General features: G+C 40.6%; 2 protein-coding genes across 3 annotated transcripts; both read left to right on the plus strand.

Moving 5' to 3' along the window:
* The first annotated feature begins 272 nt into the window (after positions 1-272).
* LOC110494907 (uncharacterized) lies at positions 273-5,059 on the plus strand. Its single transcript, XM_090195481.1, has 3 exons — positions 273-647; positions 1,647-1,800; positions 3,413-5,059. Exons 1-3 carry the CDS (start codon positions 639-641, stop codon positions 4,771-4,773), a joined length of 1,524 nt encoding a protein of 507 aa, XP_090051607.1. The 5' UTR covers positions 273-638; the 3' UTR covers positions 4,774-5,059.
* A 6,480-nt stretch (positions 5,060-11,539) lies between these two features.
* Positions 11,540-16,435, plus strand: LOC110513273 (uncharacterized). Of its 2 annotated transcripts, none has more exons than XM_036949141.2 (3): positions 11,540-11,619; positions 13,320-13,473; positions 15,284-16,435. In XM_036949141.2, the coding sequence occupies exons 1-3, from the start codon at positions 11,611-11,613 to the stop codon at positions 16,231-16,233; spliced, it is 1,113 nt and encodes a 370-aa protein (XP_036805036.1). In that variant the 5' UTR covers positions 11,540-11,610; the 3' UTR covers positions 16,234-16,435. The 2 variants fall into 2 exon arrangements, with proteins under 2 accessions (XP_036805036.1, XP_036805038.1); XM_036949143.2 differs by lacking the exon at positions 11,540-11,619 and adding an exon at positions 11,744-11,832 and having other exon boundaries at positions 13,353-13,473.
* The last annotated feature ends 3,881 nt before the right edge of the window (positions 16,436-20,316 follow it).

The raw sequence follows: 20,316 nt of genomic DNA on the forward strand, positions 1-20,316 counted from the left end.
CAGGTGACTATCACTTGGACTTGTCATTTTCTATTATGGTATCTTTACTTTGACTCAAGTATGACAATTGGGTACTTTTTCCACCACCAGACTTACGTTTATTTTTGACCAGAGCATTACATGTGAATTAGGTTTGAGGCACCCATTGCAAAGACTTGCAAAAACAGCTCTTTGTCCTGTCTGTACTGGTAGTGTACAGCAGCTGCCATTATATCAGCAGCCAAAGACCGGAAATAGTCATTCTCAGACACACCCTCACGAGATGCCTATTCAGATACTCCCTCTTTGCTCATGTGTTCCAAGTTACTGCCAGGCAAGGGTAGACGATAACAAACAACAAGATTCTTAACGTTTTCTTGACTTTACTCGACTTTTATAGATCACCTATAATGTTATCCAGGAACTTTCTGAAGAAATATTAGGATACATGAGACGTTTATTTGTTTGAACTTAATTCCGTGTTGATATTGAAGTAGATGTTTGATTGCTCTGGTCTAGGGACGCATCATTTGCAGCCTTGGGAAGCTAATTTTCTCTCCGCAACTCCCTAGTTATTATCTCTACACTACAACAAAGTAGTCGAACTGTACTGTAGCCAACAATATTTCATTCCATACAAATAAATAATAGCTTCCACAATGGATCGGGTAAGTCTGGCTTTAACAGTATAGGCCTGCTGTGTTGTCCAAAATGTCTCGTCCTAGTTTTAATCGTCTTTGATCCTCCACATTCCTGCGTTGGGTTTAAACGTTTCGACCAAAAAAGCATGACGGTAAAACTTGTTGGGATTTTTTTTCTTCTTCAAAGTAGCCTGCCAATATCATGTTTAGGAATCTGTGATTATGACCTAATAATCTCTCCTTCCTCCCAAAGTGTTCACATTCATTCACTGATTTCGAACACATTGTCCATTATTTGACCAGATAATCAAGTGACCGTTCTAACAAAGAAAATAAATGTCTTCAACAATGGAAGAGAAAAGAGAGGCAAGATCAGGTGGGAACATTATAGCCAATGAGAGGGCAGATATGAGTGTTTCCACTAGTTTCCACAGCCACAAATGTCTATATCGCATTTTTATTTATTTAAGGTTAGACATAAAGCTAGAAGTGGTGTTAAGGTTAGGGTTAAAAAAATAATATTTTTAAATAATTGCCACATAAGTACTGGAAAATTCACAATAAGATCAGGTGGGACCATTATTAGGCATAAAGTTAGAAGTGTTGTTAATAAGATCAATGGTAGAAATGGGCGTGGTTTATGGCTTTGTTTGCGGTAACGAGTGACGACGACAAGTCACTACTACCATATAAAGTTTCCTATTTTTTATCAATACACTCCTAACAACCTAATCGTTACGAAATGTATATTCGATCCAATAAGGCAGAAGCCAGATTTTGGGCCCAGTTATCCCTCTTGCTTCACCTCTTCATCGGTGGTTGAAAGGAAATGACTGGTATGAGATATATGGTGGAAACTAGCCCATTCCTCCACCAATCTAATGCTCTTAGATTTGTGGGAAGTAGTGTACAATTGAACATTTGAGGAAAAAGGAGATGTTCGAGGGATGCACCCAAATCAGAGGTTTAGACTAAATTAATACAATATTTGGTTTAATGTTAATCTATGTTGAATACTTCCAACAGGACAAATCTAGGCCGTCCCCCTCCACCCTCCCAGAGTCCCCAGGTCGATCGCCTCCCTGTACTTTACTGCTGGGTCTGGTCGACTGCAGGAAAACACCGGGGCAGAGTGGAACTGAGAGAGGAGAAGAGGAACATGGAGATGTGATTTCATTAAGTAAGAACCATGTGGATTAGATTACAGTCTGCTTCTGTAACAATTAATGAATTAATTAAATATTGATGAAAATATCTGGTCGTTCCACCCAATTTTAAGAAGTGTACCAAAAAAAAGTTTGATTTCACATAATTTTAACATTCTGTCATAAATAAGCACATGTTCAACATATTAATACATGTTTTCCCATCTCAAGAGGTTTAATGAAATATAAATACTATAGTAAGAGCCAAATAAAGTAACAGGGTTGACTGTAACAGGGGACGACTGAAAACAGAACCACCAGATTACATGGGTAAAACGGTCCTTTAAATCAGCCATGAATCTGCTTGTGACGGGGGGAATGGAAGCTAGTATTGTGCAACAGGAAGTAGTAATTGAATGCAGTCTTAACATAAAAAGTTATTGTTAAAACATCTCTATCATGTCTGTGTCTGGATAGAGGGGTTGAGATGCTCACTTTCCCACCACAAAACAGAATTTACAAAAATAGTAGAACCATCATCTGCTTTTACTCTATGATATGACTATTAGATTTTCTTATGCAAAAAAATATATATTTTCAAAAAATATATTTTTTAAAGAATAGTTTCACCATATTAAAACAAGAGTTCAGTTCATGTAACAGGGTTGACCTTAAAATGAGGGACAGGCGTAAATGAATTACTAATCACACAAAATAAATATGTTCAGAAATGACTGTTAAAGTAACCAAATAACTAGGGCTTTACATGCACACTAATCATTTCCTATTAAACTGATTATGGCAGTAGGCTGATTATGTCATTAGTCATGTAAACATCTTACTCTGCTGATCTTAATTGGTGTAAGGTCATAACCGAAGTAAGGATACACCTTTAAAAACACCTGGTTTTCTGAGAATTCTTTAGAATGATTAGGACATGTAAACACTTAAATCAGAGTTATAGAGGTGTATGTGCTAACACAAGCAGCGCCAGCTAACATCTTTTGACCGAGTGCAGTGAGTTCAGGAAAAACTAAAAGTATGCAGCTTAGAAATAGTTTTCACATACAAACTACATTTGTAATAACTCAGAATTAAATATGCTTCAAAAAAATAACATGATCGCTTTTACAGAACCTTTATTTTGATAGCAATGTTTATTTATTTATCAAAGTCCCATCAGAGCAGCCTGATTTCAGATGTGACCATGTTAACAGGTTGATGAGGGAAATTGTTCTACTTTCCAAGCATGTCAACATTTAAATCAAACTCCTATACTAATTGACTTCACAATAGTCATATTATTCTGGACTTGTAACTTTACTCAACGATGGTAAAACTTGGAGTAATTATTGTATTAGATGGGTTAAAATCTTTCTAGAAGTTACACAGGGTTGACGGAGGGACCTGTCAAAATGCTGATTTGTGTCACTTTAGTTTTTCCCCCCCAAAAAATCATATTAATTGAATTCTCCATGTGTTCTGTATTAAATGGCACTTTATTGAATATTAGTTTTAAAATGCAATATTAGCATGCAATTATTGAAGGAAAAATGTCAAAGGGACCCAAAAGGCAGTCTTTCATAGAACGACATCTGTTTATGCATCCATATTTGCAAAACGTTATTCAATGTCTTTGTTTCACAGGGGACAGCCCTAATTGTTGCTCTCTCAGTGGGAGGGGCTTATCATCTGTGGAGCCTCGGCAACATCATGATGCTGACAAGAAAGAGAAGAGTCTCTCCAGATCAGAACACCTCAAGAAACACCAGCATAGAGGTATAGGGAAGAAACCTCACCACTGCTGCTCTGACTGTGGGAAGAGTTTTGCTAAACAGAAGGAATTGATGATTCATGAGCGGATTCACAATGGAGAGAAACCATACCACTGCTCTCAGAGTGGCAAGAGTTTTGCTGCATTTAAAATCTTAAAATCTAATCAGAGAATTCATACAAGGGACAGGACTTACACCTGCTTTGATTGTGGGAAATACTTCAGTCGATCAGGAGACCTGACTGCACACCAACGCATACACACAGGAGAGAAGCCTTATAGCTGTGATCAGTGTGGGAAGAGCTTCAATCATTCAGGATCCCTGACTAAACACCAACGCATACACACAGGAGAGAAGCCTTATAGCTGTGATCAGTGTGGGAAGAGCTTCAATCAATCAGGATTCCTGACTACACACCAATGCATACACACAGGAGAGAAGCCTTATAGCTGTGATCAGTGTGGGAAGAGCTTCCGTCATTCAGGATCCCTGACTACACACCAACGCATACACACAGGAGAGAAGCCTTATAGCTGTGATCAGTGTGGGAAGAGCTTCAATCATTCAGGATCCCTGACTACACACCAACGCATACACACAGGGGAGAAGCCTTATAGCTGTGATCAGTGTGGGAAGAGCTTCAATCAATCAGGATCCCTGACTACACACCAATGCATACACACAGGAGAGAAGCCTTATAGCTGTGATCAGTGTGGGAAGAGCTTCCGTCATTCAGGATCCCTGACTACACACCAACGCATACACACAGGAGAGAAGCCTTATAGCTGTGATCAGTGTGGGAAGAGCTTCAATCAATCAGGAGCACTGACTACACACCAACGCATACACACAGGGGAGAAGCCTTATAGCTGTGATCAATGTGGGAAGAGCTTTGCTCTATCTGGAAACCTGACTACACACCAAAGCATACACACAGGAGAGAAGCCTTATAGCTGTGATCAATGTGGGAAGAGTTTCAGGAAGATAGAATACCTGACTACACACCAGCGCATACACACTGGAGAGAAGCCTTATAGCTGTGATCAGTGTGGGAAGAGTTTTGCTCAAAATTCCACCCTGACTACACACCAGGTCACACACACTGGAGAGAAACCTTTCTCCTGTCTATGTGGAAAGAGCTTTGCTCATTCATGGTCACTGAAAAACCACCAGAAAACACAAACATGTCATCTTTTATCTCCCTTCTCTCCGGCACCGGTTCCAGATCCCTAAATACAGTTTCAATAGAAAACATCCTGTAAAGAGTCATCCATTTCCCATTCTTAAACAGTTTACTAAGTCTGATTACCATGGTAACCTGTGTAGCATAATATGCGTCTCTGGATCCATATGTATCAAGCGTCTTGGAGTAGGAGTGGTGTGTGGTGGGGAGTAGGAGTGTTCAGAGCTGTATCTTATTTCTATATCTCCTATTATCCATTAAATAACTTTAATATAGAATGTTTCAACAATACAAGGTGTGTGTATTCATTTATTAAATAAAAAAAAATTACATCCATTATCTGCTCAACGACGTCTGCTAATCACATTAATTATATGTTTTTTAAATCTATAATAATTTTTAATGAGGATCATTGGCCTCTTGTATAAATAATTTGCTCCTAAAAGATGTTCTGCCAATTGGTCTGAGGGTCACAGTTACCTGCATGAACCAAAACCGAGTGAGAGAAGAGCGAGCACTCTCTTCAGAAATACAATTCCAGCACAATGTCCTATACATAACCATTCTACTTCTTTTTGGTGAGTTGTTACGTGGAACAAATGCTTGTATGAAAATATTGTAAAACATCTGGAATGTGGTTTCATGTTTTCTTGTTTTGTTTTACATTGCTGATTGCATATTCATTTTTTAAATATGTATCTTTTTAAAATTTGTATTGTTTAGTTGTATTCTGTAAAAGAGACCAGGATATGTTGTTGGCCTGGGCCCCAATACTCAGTGTTATAGTCCTGGTCCTGAGAATAGAGACCAGGATATGTTGTTGTCCTGGGTCCCAATACTCAGTGTTATAGTCCTGGTCCTGAGAATAGAGACCAGGATATGTTGTTGGCCTGGGTCCCAATACTCAGTGTTATAGTCCTGGTCCTGAGAATAGAGACCAGGATATGTTGTTAGCCTGGGTCCCAATACTCAGTGTTATAGTCCTGGTCCTGAGAATAAAACAGGTTTAAAACAACAACAGAGAAACACGTGTCTTACAGTGCTACACATCTGTTATGATAGAGACTTTTTCCTGCTTAATTGAAGTATCAGGTGTAGTTTTTCACCAGTTATAAAGTGTGTTTGTTGTCTCTCTTTATGTTTCTATGGCTGCAGAGAGGGAGATGCAACAACAGCCTTGAGAACATCTGGACTCAAATTGAACTATTTCCCAAGTTGCTGTCAGTTAAAAGTAGACGAAAGCAGACTTACAGGATTATTTTTGAAAGGGGTGTTGTTGAATGTTCCCTTTGCAGAAAAACAGCCCCAAAGCATGATGTTTCCACCCCCATGCTTCACAGTAGGTATGGTGTTCTTTGGATGCAACTCAGCATTCTTTTTTTACCAAAAAGTTATATTTTGGTTTCATCTGACCATATGACATTCTCCCAATCTTCTTCTGGATCATCCAAATACTCTCTAGCAAACTTCAGATGGGCCTGGACATGTACTGGCTTAAGCAGGGGGACACGTCTGGCACTGCAGGATTTGAGTCCCTGGTGGCGTAGTGTGTTACTGATGGTAGGCTTTGTTACTTTGGTCCCAGCTCTCTGCAGGTCATTCACTAGGTCCCCCCGTGAGGTTCTGGGATTTTTGCTCACCGTTCTTATGATCACTTTGACCCCACAGGGTGAGATTTTGCGTGGAGCCCCAGATCGAGGGAGATTATCAGTGGTCTTGTATGTCTTCCATTTCCTAATAATTGCTCCCACAGTTGATTTCTTCAAACCAAGCTGTTTTCCTATTGCAGATTCAGTCTTCCCAGCCTGGTGCAGGTCTACAATTTTGTTTTTTGTGTCCTTTGACAGCTCTTTGGCCATAGTGGAGTTTGGAGTGTGACTGTTTGAAGTTGTGGACAGGTGTCTTTTATACTGAAAACAAGTTCAAACAGGTGCCATTAATACAGGTAATGAGTGGAGGACAGAGCCTCTTAAAGAAGAAGTTACAGGTCTGTGAGAGCCAGGAATCTTGCTTGTTTGTAGGTGACCAAATACCATTTTCCACCATAATTTGCAAATAAATTCATTAAAAATCCTACAATGTGATTTTCTGTATTTTCTTTTCTCATTTTGTCTGTAATAGTTGAAGTGTACTTATGATGAAAATTTACAGGCATCTCATCTTTTTAAGTGGGAGCTTGCACAATTGGTGGCTGACTAAATACTTTTTTGCCCCATTGTACACCCACACTTCGAACCCTATTCAGACTTGAGAACTTAACATCGACGAGAGTCCAAAAATATTGCCTAATGTCCACATTTTATTGACTTAAGTCCATGTTACGTCAACATATCTCAAGATTGAATCGGGCCCTTCATACACATCATGCAATATACATTGTAATTGTTGTAGTTTTTAATAAAATGTTTTGTAAAATGCAGTATAATTTATCATGAAAATGATTTGGGGTTAAACCATCTCTTTTAAAACAAAAGTATTTGCTGGACTTGATTTCACTTAGTACACTCCATGTATTAAATAACACAATATAATCAGCTTTATTTAATGAGGCCTAACAATAAATCTACACAGTGATTTAAATGTTTTCTCTTTCCGTCCTGAATGAGGTAAGTCACAGGTCCCAGTTTCCAGATTACTGTCGCCTGAATCCATTTCCCTGTCACACTTGTTCTTCCTCCTGGAAAACTCGAAGGTGTAGTCTACCATGGTCATGGTGTTTCTTTTGTTTGGCATGTTTTTCTTCCACTGTTTTAGCTAAGTCAGGTCGGAGTAGGTTGAAGCTTGTTCAGATCTGGCGCTTCAGGAAGAGCTCAGCAGGGGTCTGACGTGACTCTGTGGGGGGTCCTGCAGAACATTGGCTCAGCGATGCTTGAGAAAGACAGTAGATTGTCTGTTGTCCTCAAACGTTTTTTTTCAGAGTGCGCTTGGGTATCTGGACTGACCTTTCTGCTGCACCATTCGAGGCAGGATGGTAAGCAGGAAGGGTCTGCTTGATTCTGTTGTTTTTTGGGAATTGTTTGAAAGCAGAAGAGACCAGCTGGGGTCCATTATCAGAGACAATTCCATTGCACAATCCATAGGCTGCAAACAGCATTCGTAGGTTTTTGATGAAGTTCGTTAATGTCTTTGAAGTTTTGTGAAGAACTTCCAACCACTTTGAATCACTATCAATTATCACCTCATAAAGGAATGTTCTCACCCAGCAAAGGAATGTTCTCACCCAGCAAAGGAATGTTCTCACCTCGGAAAGGAATGTTCTCACCCAGCAAAGGAATGTTCTCACCCAGCAAAAGAATGTTCTCACCCATCAAAGGAATGTTCTCACCCAGCAAAGGAATGTTCTCACCCAGCAAAGGAATGTTCTCACCCAGCAAAGGAATGTTCTCACCCAGCAAAGGAATGTTCTCACCTCGCAAAGGAATGTTCTCACCCAGCAAAGGAATGTTCTCACCCAGCAAAGGAATGTTCTCACCCAGCAAAGGAATGTTCTCACCCAGCAAAGGAATGTTCTCACCCAGCAAAGGAATGGTCTCACCCAGCAAAGGAATGGTCTCACCCAGCAAAGGAATGGTCTCACCCAGCAAAGGAATGGTCTCACCTCGCAAAGGAATGGTCTCACCCAGCAAAGGAATGGTCTCACCCAGCAAAGGAATGGTCTCACCAAGCAAAGGAATTTTCTCACTGTGTTTTCTTTAACGGCAGGTGAGTCAGAGCATCATGGAAACACAGTTCCGAGACAGCAGCCTCTGTGTCTAACTGCATGTCCAAATCCTTTCCATCCAATGTGACATTCATTGTAACGCCCTTTTCCCATTAGAAGAAGTGTAAACTGTATACACCCCAAAAAACTGAATCATCCTCCTTACTCTTGCCCTGGCTCTGAGCAGTATCAACATAGTGTGTCTGTCCTGCTCTGCCGTTCCTACATGCAATGTGTCCAACTTTAAAACAGACATGTATTTCTCATTTTTGAATCTGCAACCACGAGCAGAATGTTTTCCTCTGCGCTTGTAGCATGGTTGCTGACCAGAATTCTCTTGCCCTGTGTTATTTTTTTATACTGTTTCTCTCCATTGTCATTTCTGCCCTTGAACTGTCCGTTTCCTGTCCTGGGAAATGTTTTAGCATTTTTATTCACTGCATTTACTGATGGAGCCTCTTTTGTTACTCTGTAATATCCCTGGTGTACTTGGAAGCTAACTCCATTGATAATGCCATCTCACATGCCTTTCTGAATGTTCGATCCTTCTCTGCTAGCATCTTGTGCTGCAAAGCTTCAGAGCTCAGTCCACTAACAAACTGATCTCTCAATGCTTTTCCTAGATATGGCCAAAAACACAACTACCTGACAGCTATCACAAAGCCAGCGCATAATCAGACACATACTCTCCTTCCTTCTGGTTATGTTTTTTTCAAATGAAATTGCTCCGCAATCACCAGAGGTTTTGGTTTGTAGTGAGCTAGCAACACTAGCTTCAGTTCCTCATACTGGAAAGTACTTGTATCAGGTGTGATAGCTCTTTAATAGTCCATATGTCTCTGCACCAATCACAGAAGGAAACACACGGACATTCTTGTCGTCTTTAATGTCATTTGCAAACATCCATAGCTCCAAAATCTCAAGATAGCTTTCAAAATCCTCCAGCGATTCTTTGTACTCGTCCACTTGTCCGCCTTGTATAGTAGCCATTTTCCATCGCCACTGTTCTCTGGGCTAATATCTCTGCAATAGTTCTGTATGTTCTTCCTGACAGGTGCATGGCTGCTCCATTTACAATCCTCACGTTTGTTCTTTTGAATCCATTTGTCGTATTTGAGGTTTTATCACCTATAGAACAACTAATAATAACAACTGGACAGGAGAGAGGAGCTCATCTGGGAAACTTTACTAATTCAGAAAATGGTAGAATAACACCGGCATGTTTGAGGCAGCACGTTCTATCAAAGTTCAGAGGTCACAGGATTAACTGAGGCTTAATACAGTTGTTTGCCAGCCACTAGGGCGTTCTCGGGTGAAGCTCATGGGAAATAAATAAGGAAAGTTTACGTGGACTGGGGAAGAGGAACAAAAATGCTGTAAATGGCTGTAACACTACACTGACATGATTACCATTCAAGTAAACAGTACCTTTCACGTAGGTGTTTATATTATAAGCTCATAAAAAGGGTAACAACAATTCAGGTTAGTGATAATTGTATCTAGGCAGATTACCATGTTAATAAAAATATATATATATATATTTTAAACCTTTATTTAACTAGGCAAGTCAGTTAAAAACAAATTCCTATGTACAATGGTGGCCTACCCCGGCCAAACCTGGGCCGATTGTGTGCCGCCCTATGGGACTCCACCGGATGTGATGCAGCCTGGACTAAAACCTGGGACTACAGTGATGACTCTTGCACTGAGATGCAGTGCCTTAGACTGCTACTCCACTCAGGAGCAATCTATTACACCATCCATCCACCAGACTAGAATAGACCTACACAGAGTCTGTGTCTGAAATGGCACACCAGATGCTTTTCAACTTTCTGTGGAGAACGCGTGCCTGTCATATTAGGAAACTGTTGCATTGAACACTTATGAGTATGGTGGGCTGAATTTTCTGGACAATCCTACCTTAAGCAATACTTTTAAGATCAGTTTGATAAAACACTTCCTAAGAAGACCCACTTCTATGTGGAACTGCATTCCTCATCATGCCTTTTCTACTTTTGGTGGCCTTAACTTCATGTTGGTTTGCTATTGACAAAGTTCCAGTGAAACTCTGCTTTTCATCAACAGGTTTTCTAGTCATTAACCTTCATTTTTAGAAGCATAATTTCTCTCCACACATATATTATATCTGGAATAATCAGCACATATTGTATAACAATGAATCCTTGTTTTTAAAATATTGGTTCAGAAATAATATCCTATTGGTGAGAGAACTTGTAAATGCAGAGTAGTTTACTTCATTATGACTCATTCTTATCAATTTACAAGATCCCTATAACACCTAAAGAGTTTACAATTCTTTTTGTCTCCATTCCCTCAAGTGTTGCTTTATTTTTTATTTACTTATTTAACTAGGCAAGTCAGTTAAGAACAAATTCTTATTTTCAATAACAGCGGGTTAATAACTGCTTTGTTCAGGGGCAGAACAACAGACAGCAGAACTACCTTGTCAGCTCGGGGACTCAATCTCGCAACCTTCCGGTTAATAGTCCAATACTTTAACCACTAGGCTACCTGCCGCCCCATTATTCAGGAGCATGTTAAGACCCTCAGAACCTACCTTCGATTACCCCTGTTGACTCAATAGTAGTAAAGATTTGTTTTTGTTTGTTTTAGTCCATTCAACAACAGAGCGATACTTGCCTTGTATCAACAGGATTTTGTATCTGTCTATACACCTTATGTAATTCCTTATTGGAATCGTTTTATTGATAATATCTGTTGTCTCATACATACGTACTTTCTAACACAATTAAGGAAGTTTATTATAAAATAATTCATTAATATTACCCTGCCAACCACTAAATGAAGATTTAAAAATAGAAACATTCAAATTGTACCTTTTGCAACGGTTTTGCATCTTTGAATGGTATTAATGTAAATAATTTTTGGCAAGACATCAGTAGATTTATAATGGAAAATCTGCATTTAGATTTGACACTATTATGGAGAGACGTATTACATTCATTCTTTACCGACGATAGGAATCATTTGGATCATTTGGACATTTTTATTATTCATTCACTCGCCGTACAGTAGGTGGCAGCAATACGGCAATAGGTGTAGTCTGCCATAAAACCTTAAAGAAGAACAAGACAACAGGAAATTGTTGACGAGAACAGCTTGGGTCGAACAGTTCATATCATACAAAGGAACAGTAGCTTCCACAATGGATCGGGTAAGTCTGGTTTTAACATTATATTCCCGCTGTGTTGTATAAAATGTCTAGGCCTAGTTTTCATCATATTTGAACCTCCACATTGCTGTGTTCTGTTTGGAGCGGCAGGTAGACTAGTGGTTAGAGCGTTGGGTCAGTAACCGAATCACGGAGCTGACCAGATAAACATATGTCGTTCTGTTCCTGAACAAGGCAGGTGACCCACTGTTGATGGTCAGTCATTGTAAATAAGAATTTGTTCTTAACTGACTTGCCTAGTTAATTTATATATTTTTAAATAGCCTACAACTAAATAATTTGTATTTATTGTGGATACTCTTCCTGGGGTCCAGCAAAATTAAGACTCTGTGACTATGACCTAATTCTCTCCTTCCGCCCAGTGTGCACATGTTCACATTCCTTCACTGGTTTCTTACACATGAGCCATTATTTGACCAGATATTCAAGTGGCCGTTCTAACAAAGAAAATAAATGGCTGCAGTTTAAAACACGTTGTTTTTCCCTCGTGGTATCCCCGTCGAAACCGGATGCAGTTTGATTGCCATTTTAAGGGAGGTCTAATTCCCTAAAGTTGGCCCTCGATTTAGCTTGAAGGAGCGATTGAACAACTTTGGTCGCTTGCGGGGATGATATGACCCACAATTCAATGCAAACTGTAGTCACATGTCAAACTCTGGTGGCCGCGAAGTGTCAAATTTAATCAACAAGTTGCATTTAAGGCATCTCAGAAAAATATTAATCGAGCGGTCTAAAGAAAATATATTGATTTTAGCTTTGGAAAATTGGCTCAGTTTCGTAGTGATGAGTGCAATTCAGAAATGTATTGGAATAAATGACCAAACTATGGGTAACTGTAGCTAGCTACCGGACAGGAGTGCTAGCTAGACACGTTAGCTTACTCGGTTCATTAATAGCCTTAGGTTGGTTGTTTTTAAGTTAAACTTCAAGATTTCCACCAAGGACGTTGCCTCTCCCATAATCACTCTCCCAAGCTTGGGCAAGGGACATTTTAAGGTAGACTCGGATGTAAAACGTCATTCAAGGGCTGAGGATTTAGAGCCGAGGGCTGTTGAATTTGAAATGTAGCTGGAAGGCAATCAGGAAGATGCAAGATCAGATGGGACCATTATAGACAATGAGAGGGCAGATATGCGTGTTTCCACTAGTTACACAGCCACAGAGTCAAACGCCTATAACGTATTTTTATTCATTTAGGGTTATGCATAAAGTTAGTGTTTGCAAGGTTAAGGTTAAAATCACATTTAAAAAGACCAGTTGTGTAACTGGGCGTGGGTTGTGGTAACTAGTGATGACCAGGCACTACTTCCATACAAAGTGTTTTTTTTTCTCAAAGTTGCCTGGATGTGACGTGGCCTACTTTTACCAATACACTAACTAACTAACAACATACTCGTTACGAAAATGTATATATGATCAAATAAGCCAGATTTTGGGCACAGTTATCCCTCTGGTTTCTCCTCTTCCGTGCTGTTCGATAGGAAATAACTGGTATAAGAAATACGGTGGAAATTAGCCCATGCCTCCACCAATCCAACGCTCTTATATTTGTGGGTTGCAGTGAACGATTTAACATTTCAGGTAAAAGGAGATATTCGAGGGATGCACCCAAATCAGAGGTTTAGACTGAATTAATATAATATTTGGTTTAATGATCAACTGTAATACGTCTTGTCGAACAGCAAAAGACTAGCCTGTCCCCCTCCACCCTCCAGGAGTCCCCAGGTCAACCGCCTCTCCGTACTTTACTGCTGGTTCTGGTCGACTGCAGGAAAACACCGGGGCAGAGTGGAACTGAGAGAGGAGAAGAGGAACATGGAGATGTGATTTCATTAAGTAAGAACCATGTGGATTAGATTACAGACTGCTTCTGTAACAATGAATTGGTTCATTATGTACTGATGAAAATATCTGGTCGTTCCACCTAATTTTGAGAAGTGTAACTTGCTCCCCCAAACGTTTGATTTCACCTCCATTTTAACGTTCTTTCATGAAGAGCACATGTTCAACTTCATAAAAACATGTTTTCCCAAGAGGTTATATGAAAATACATACTGTACTAAGTGCCAATGTGCTAAATAAAGTAAAAGGGGTCAACTGAAAACAACAACAACCACTAGTTTACATAGGTAGAATAGTCCTTTTAAATCAGCCACAAATCACACAAAAATATATTCTACCATATCAATTTATGGGTATAATGGTTCACTTGCTCAGTTTTCTACAACAAACACCAGATAACTGATAAAAAGACTAGAACCAGCTTACCTGCAAGGAACAGTTTCACCATATTACAACATGGGTTGACCTTAAAATGAGGGACAGATGTAAATTAATCAGTAATTAAATGAAATAAATAATGTTCAGAAATGACTGTCAAAGTAACCAAATAACTAGGGCTTTATATGCACACTCATAATTTGCCATTAAACATCTTACTCTGCTGATCTTAATTGGTGTAATGTCATAACCGAAGTAAGGATACGCCTTTAAAAACACCTGGTTTTCTGAGAATTCTTTAGAATGATTAGGACATGTAAACACTTTAATCAGAGTTATAGAGGTGTATTTAATCTGTGTATGTGCTAACACAAGCAGCGCCAGCTAACTCCTTTTGACCGAGTGCAGTGAATGTTTATTTTGATTGTCAATATTTTTAGATGTGTCCATGTAAACAGGTTTATTAGGGAAATTGTTCATTCAAAGCATGTCAACGTTTAAATCAAACTCTTATACTAATTGACTTCACAATAATCGTATTATTCTGCACTTGTACTCAATGATGGTAAAACTTGGAGAAAATATTGTATTAGTTCGATTTTAACCCTTCTAGAAGTGACACAGGGTTGATGTGACAGGGTTGATGTGACAGGGTTGATGTGACAGGGTTGATGTGACAGGGTTGATGTGACAGGGTTGATGTGACAGGGTTGATGTGACAGGGTTGATGTGACAGGGTTGATGTGACAGGGTTGATGTGACAGGGTTGATGTGACAGGGTTGATGTGACAGGGTTGATGTGACAGGGTTGATGTGACAGGGTTGATGTGACAGGGTTGATGTGACAGGGTTGATGTGACAGGGTTGATGTGACAGGGTTGATGTGACAGGGTTGATGTGACAGGGTTGATGTGACAGGGTTGATGTGACAGGGTTGATGTGACAGGGTTGATGTGACAGGGTTGATGTGACAGGGTTGATGTGACTGGGTTGATGTGACTGGGTTGATGTGACTGGGTTGATGTGACAGGGTTGATGTGACTGGGTTGATGTGACTGGGTTGATGTGACTGGGTTGATGTGACTGGGTTGATGTGACTGGGTTGATGTGACTGGGTTGATGTGACTGGGTTGATGTGACTGGGTTGATGTGACTGGGTTGATGTGACTGGGTTGATGTGACTGGGTTGATGTGACAGGGTTGATGTGACAGGGTTGATGTGGGGACTTTTCAAATTCAGAATTTTGTCACTTTATCAAGTCTTAATTCATATTATTTAATAACAGATTTAAAATGTAATACTGATGTACAATTTCTACTAGAAAAATATGAAAGGGAAGCAAAAGGCCTTAATTTCATGGAAGGACCCATCTGTTTACGGACCCATCTTTGCAAAACCTAACTATTCAATGCCTTTGTTTCACAGGGGACATCCCTAATCGTTGCTCTCTTAGAGGGAGGGGCTTATCATCTGGGGAGCCTCAACAACATCATGATGCTGACAAGAAAAAGAATAGTCTCTCCAGATCAGAACACCTCAAACACCAGCATAGAGGTACAGGGAAGAAATCTCACCACTGCTCTGTCTGTGGGAAGAGTTTTGCTAAACAAGACTTGACTATTCATGAGCAAATTCACACCGGAGAGAAACCGTTCCACTGCTCTCAGTGCGGGAAGAGTTTCACTGCATCTAAAACTTTAAAATCTCATCAGAGAATTCATACAGGGGAGAGGCCTTACCCCTACTTTGATTGTGAGAAATGCTTCAAACAATCAGGATCCCAGACTACACAAAAACACACAGGACAGCCTTATAGCTGTGATCAGTGTGGGAAGAGTTTTACTCGAGATTACACCCTGACTGTACACCAGCGCATACACACGGGAGAGAAACCTTATAGCTGTGATCTGTGTGGGAAGAGCTTCAATCAATCAGGAGCCCTAACTGCACACCAGCACATACACACAGGGGAGAAGCCTTATAGCTGTGATCATTGTGGGAAGAGCTTCAATCAGTCAGGAAACCTGACTAGACACCAGCGCATACACACAGGAGAGAGGCCTTATAGCTGTGATCAGTGTGGGAAGAGTTTCAGTCAATCAGGACAACTGATTATACACCAACGCATACACACAGGAGAGAAGCCTTATAGCTGTGATCAGTGTGGGAAGAGCTTCAATCATTCAGGACACCTGACTATTCACCAGCGCATACACACAGGAGAGAAACCTTACTCCTGTCTATGTGGAAATAGCTTTGCTCATTCATGGTCACTGAAAAACCACCAGAAAACACAAACATGTTTTATTTTATCTCCCTCCTACAGCACCGGTTCCAGATCTCTAAATGAAGTTTCAATAGAAATCATCTTGTAAAGAGTCATCTATTTCCCATTCTCTAACTAAGTCTTATTACCATGGTAACCTGTGTCGCATAATATGCAGCTGCATATTATGCTGTATCTTATTTCATTAACTCCTATTATCCTTTAAATAACAATAGAATAATGTTTCAACAATACTAAGTGTGTATTCATGTATTCAGGAGATCAATAAATTAAATCCATTATCTGCTCAACCCCATCTGCTTCTCACTTCTTTTATATGTTTTTTATATGGACCAGAGGCCTCTTCTAGAATATTTTGCACCAAAAAGATCTTGACATATTTATTGTAAAACCCTTTAACATGTTGTAGTGCATCTGATGGGCCATACAGAAGAATGCAGCTATAGGAAATGTTGTTGTTCTAATCCTTTGTCTGTCTGGCTTCATGTGGTTCAGGTGACCATTTTTCTCAAGACTTATCTTTCACTTTATCATCTTGATTGTTATTCAATGACTGATTCATTAATTTGTGTAAAAAACATGAAGAAAGCCTCAATCTGACATGGGGCATAGCAGGGAATGGACAGGTGAGTTGAGGTCAAAAAGTATTTGTTTTCTTTCAGATCTTTTTATCAGTGCTTGATTAATCTTGCCTGGCACAGTGGAACCAATGGAATAGTCCCAAGGTATGTTTGTCTGTCTTTTCTCCTCCAGGAAGACTCAATCCAGTTCATGACAACGTCTCAGGCATGGCCATGGCCCCTACTGCGGCATAGACAAACAGGGTGATGTTGACTACACCAATGCCCACCTCTCTTGATCCAATAACCAGGAAGTGCCTCTGTACTCCACTGTCCAACCTCCTCAACCCCAGAAAAGATGAGGATGTCTAGTTGGATGCTGTGTAATTCAACCCCCCCCCCCCCTCCAGTACTGCCACCTGGCGAGCAAGTCCAGCAATTACAACATCTCAGGGAATTTACAAATTAGATGGTACTTGTGCTTGACCGTTAGGAATGCATACAATACTTGTATGTTATGCACACCAGCAGTTGTTTCATTTAAATGTATTAACATCTGTATAATTACTTAAAATGAGACCCCAGAAGTGAAGATTGATGATGACGTTGCGTCTCCTTTCATAACAGACCTCCGGCACAAAAAGCTGAGGATCTCTCTGTGCTCGATACCACAGTTAACAAACCCAGAACCAAGAAGACCACAACCAACAGACCTGAACACAATATTACTTTGAATACGTCCCAAATGGTACCTCTAGTGCACTATGTAGGCGATAGGGTCTAAATTTGGATGCACTCTGAACACCAGAAGACCTGAACACAAGATGACTCTGCCTGGGACTCAATCAAAGTTCCATAATGCACTTGCATTTGAAAGGTAATAACGATTGCAATTATCAGGGAAATTGTCTTTAAAAGCTGTGTTGTCAGCAGCACAAAAGAAGTCTTTCTATTTTTGTTACTTTTTATGATTAAAAATAGGGTCTACTGGCCTCCCGGGTGGCACAGTGGTCTAAAGCACTGCATCACAGTGCTAGCTGTGCCACCAGAGACTCTGGGATCGAGCCCAGGCTCTGTCGCAACCGGGAGGTCCGTGGGGCAATGCACAATTGGCCTAGCGTCGTCCGGGTTAGGGAGGGTTTGGCAGGTAGGGATAGCCTTGTCTCATCGCACACTAGCGACTCCTGTGGCGGGCCGGGCGCAGTGCACACTGACCCTGCCGGCTGGCTTCCCGGTTGGATGCGCGCTGTGTTAAGAAGCAGTGCGGCTTGGTTGGGTTGTGTTTCGGAGGACGCATGGCTCTCGACCTTCGTCTCTCCCGAGCCCGTACGGGAGTTGTAGCGATGAGACAAGACAGTAACTACTAATAACTGGATACCAAGAAAGGGGGTAAAAAAATATATATATATGGTCTACTATAGGGTTTAATATAGTATACTATAGGGTCTACTATAGGGTTTAATATAGTATACTTACTCTTGGGTTTAATATAGTATACTCTTGGGTTTAATATAGTATACTATATGGTTTAATATACCCCGGCTAAACCCAAAGTGCTATACAGAAACCCAGCCTAAAACCCCAAACAGCAAGCAATGCAGGTGTAGAAGCACGGTGGCTAGGAAAAACTCCCTAGAAAGGCCAAAACCTAGGAAGAAACTTAGAGAGGAACCAGGCTATGAGGTCCTCTTCTGGCTGTGCCGGGTGGAGATTATAACAGAACATGGCCAAGATGTTCAAATGTTCATAAATTATGTTGTGGAAATTTCCTCTATTTACCAAATCATTGGAGCTAACCACACACACAAGTCAGAGTTAGTTATCAAAGTCCATCTTTAATTATATGAGCTCTATCACAAACCCTGTGACTCTCAGATCAATTCGGTGTCTATCAATGAATTCTCTGAGAGTCCCCTCTACATTGAAACTGAGATCCTTTCATAGCAAAAATCCCCCCCCCCCCCCCTAGACGACATGACAAACCACAGGTCTTAGGAACTTACACAAAGAAAGACTTTACTTCAGAGAGGAGTATCCCTTAGCCAGACAGAGTTGGCTATAAATTATCGTTCAGTTTGGTCTCCTAAACAAAGCTCTTATTTCGTCCTTGGTACAAAATGGTACCAAGACATTACCCCCACCCTATGATATATATCAAATTGTCATTTAGATACAACCAATTCTAAATACAACCAATCCTGGACAAGCTCACGGAGAGGAGAGTGAGGCTTTAGGTTAAGATAGGGGCAACAGAGAGGGAGCATAGAATGATTCCAGACACTGCCATCCTCCTCTCCCTGATGGGAAAAGTAGGGAGTGACTGGCACACAGACACAGTGGAGCAAAATATATGTTTACACATGATGACACCTTGACCTCTCCCCTCTCTGCGGCCCAAGCAACTTTGTCCTGACAGAGAACAGATAACTGCCAATGGCCACCACTATAGTACAACAAAATACATTCTTATGAGAAATAACTCATAAGCATATCATGATAATAAAACATCCTATCTATGTTACCCAACTAATTATGATTATTTCCCAACATTGACCAGCATGGTTAAATAATAGTAATCACAGTGAACAGGTCAGGATTCCATAGCCGCAGGCAGAACAGTTGAAACTGGAGCAGCAGCACGGCCAGGTGGACAGGGGACAACAAGGAGTCATCATGCCAGGTAATCCTGAGGCATGGTCCTAGGGCTCATGTCCTCCGAGATAGAAAGAATTAGAGAGAGCATACTTAAATTCACACGGGACACCGGATAAGACAGGATAAATACTCCAGATATAACAGACTGACCCTAGCCCCCTGACACAAACTACTGTAGCATATGTTTGTGGAGAGAGGAACCGGTCAGGCAGAGGCAGCAAGGGCGGTTCGTTGCTCCAGTGCCTTTCCGTTCACCTTCACACTCCTGGGACACTCAAGCATAGGACCTACTGAAGAGATGAGTCTTCAGTAAAGACTTAAAGGTTGAGACCTGTGTTGTTGTGTGTTAATAACATTTAGACTACGTTACCCAGCAGGCTATGCGGCCACGGGAGTTGGTTAAAGAATGCCTTGCATGGCTAAACATGGAGTTGTCTAGCTGAAGTATATGTTCATTAAAAGTAGTTAAACCTATGCCCCGGTTTGTCATTATATAAGGAACAAACATAACATGGTGTCAGATTGGTCGTCGCTTTGACAAGACAGAGAAAAGAAAGGAGTAACTCTGCAAATTTCCGCGACGGAAATTGAACATTCTACCACAAGTCAAGTGACGTGAGTAGTCGAAGATGCTAGCTTGCAAGAGCGAGGACAACGAGCCGCAGCAGCGAGAGTGACAGCAGCGAGAGTGACAGCAGCGAGAGCGAGGCTGCATTGGAATCTGTTGACGAGCAAGTTGATGATTAACGTACTGAAGTAAGAGAAATTGACACTGTTCCTGTTCTCCGTCATGGATAGCCTTAGTCCTCCTACTCCTATGCAGTTAACAGTCAATTTAGCTGACAATTGGAAACGTTTCAAGCAGAGATTCAATATCTACCTAGCAGCCAGTGGTGCAGGGGGAGATGATGACAAATTGAAAGCTTCCATTTTTCTGCATGTTATTGGAGAGGATG

This window comes from Oncorhynchus mykiss, chromosome 13 (assembly GCF_057628025.1).
Source record: "Oncorhynchus mykiss isolate SJ-2025 chromosome 13, ASM5762802v1, whole genome shotgun sequence".
Lineage (NCBI taxonomy): Eukaryota > Metazoa > Chordata > Actinopteri > Salmoniformes > Salmonidae > Oncorhynchus > Oncorhynchus mykiss.

Excerpts from the sequence above, each read along its gene's own strand:
- LOC110494907 (XM_090195481.1), top strand. Across the intron at positions 1,801-3,412 it reads TGGAGATGTGATTTCATTAA|GGGACAGCCCTAATTGTTGC; the intron begins GTAAGAACCATG and ends TTTGTTTCACAG.
- LOC110513273 (XM_036949141.2), top strand. Across the intron at positions 13,474-15,283 it reads TGGAGATGTGATTTCATTAA|GGGACATCCCTAATCGTTGC; the intron begins GTAAGAACCATG and ends TTTGTTTCACAG.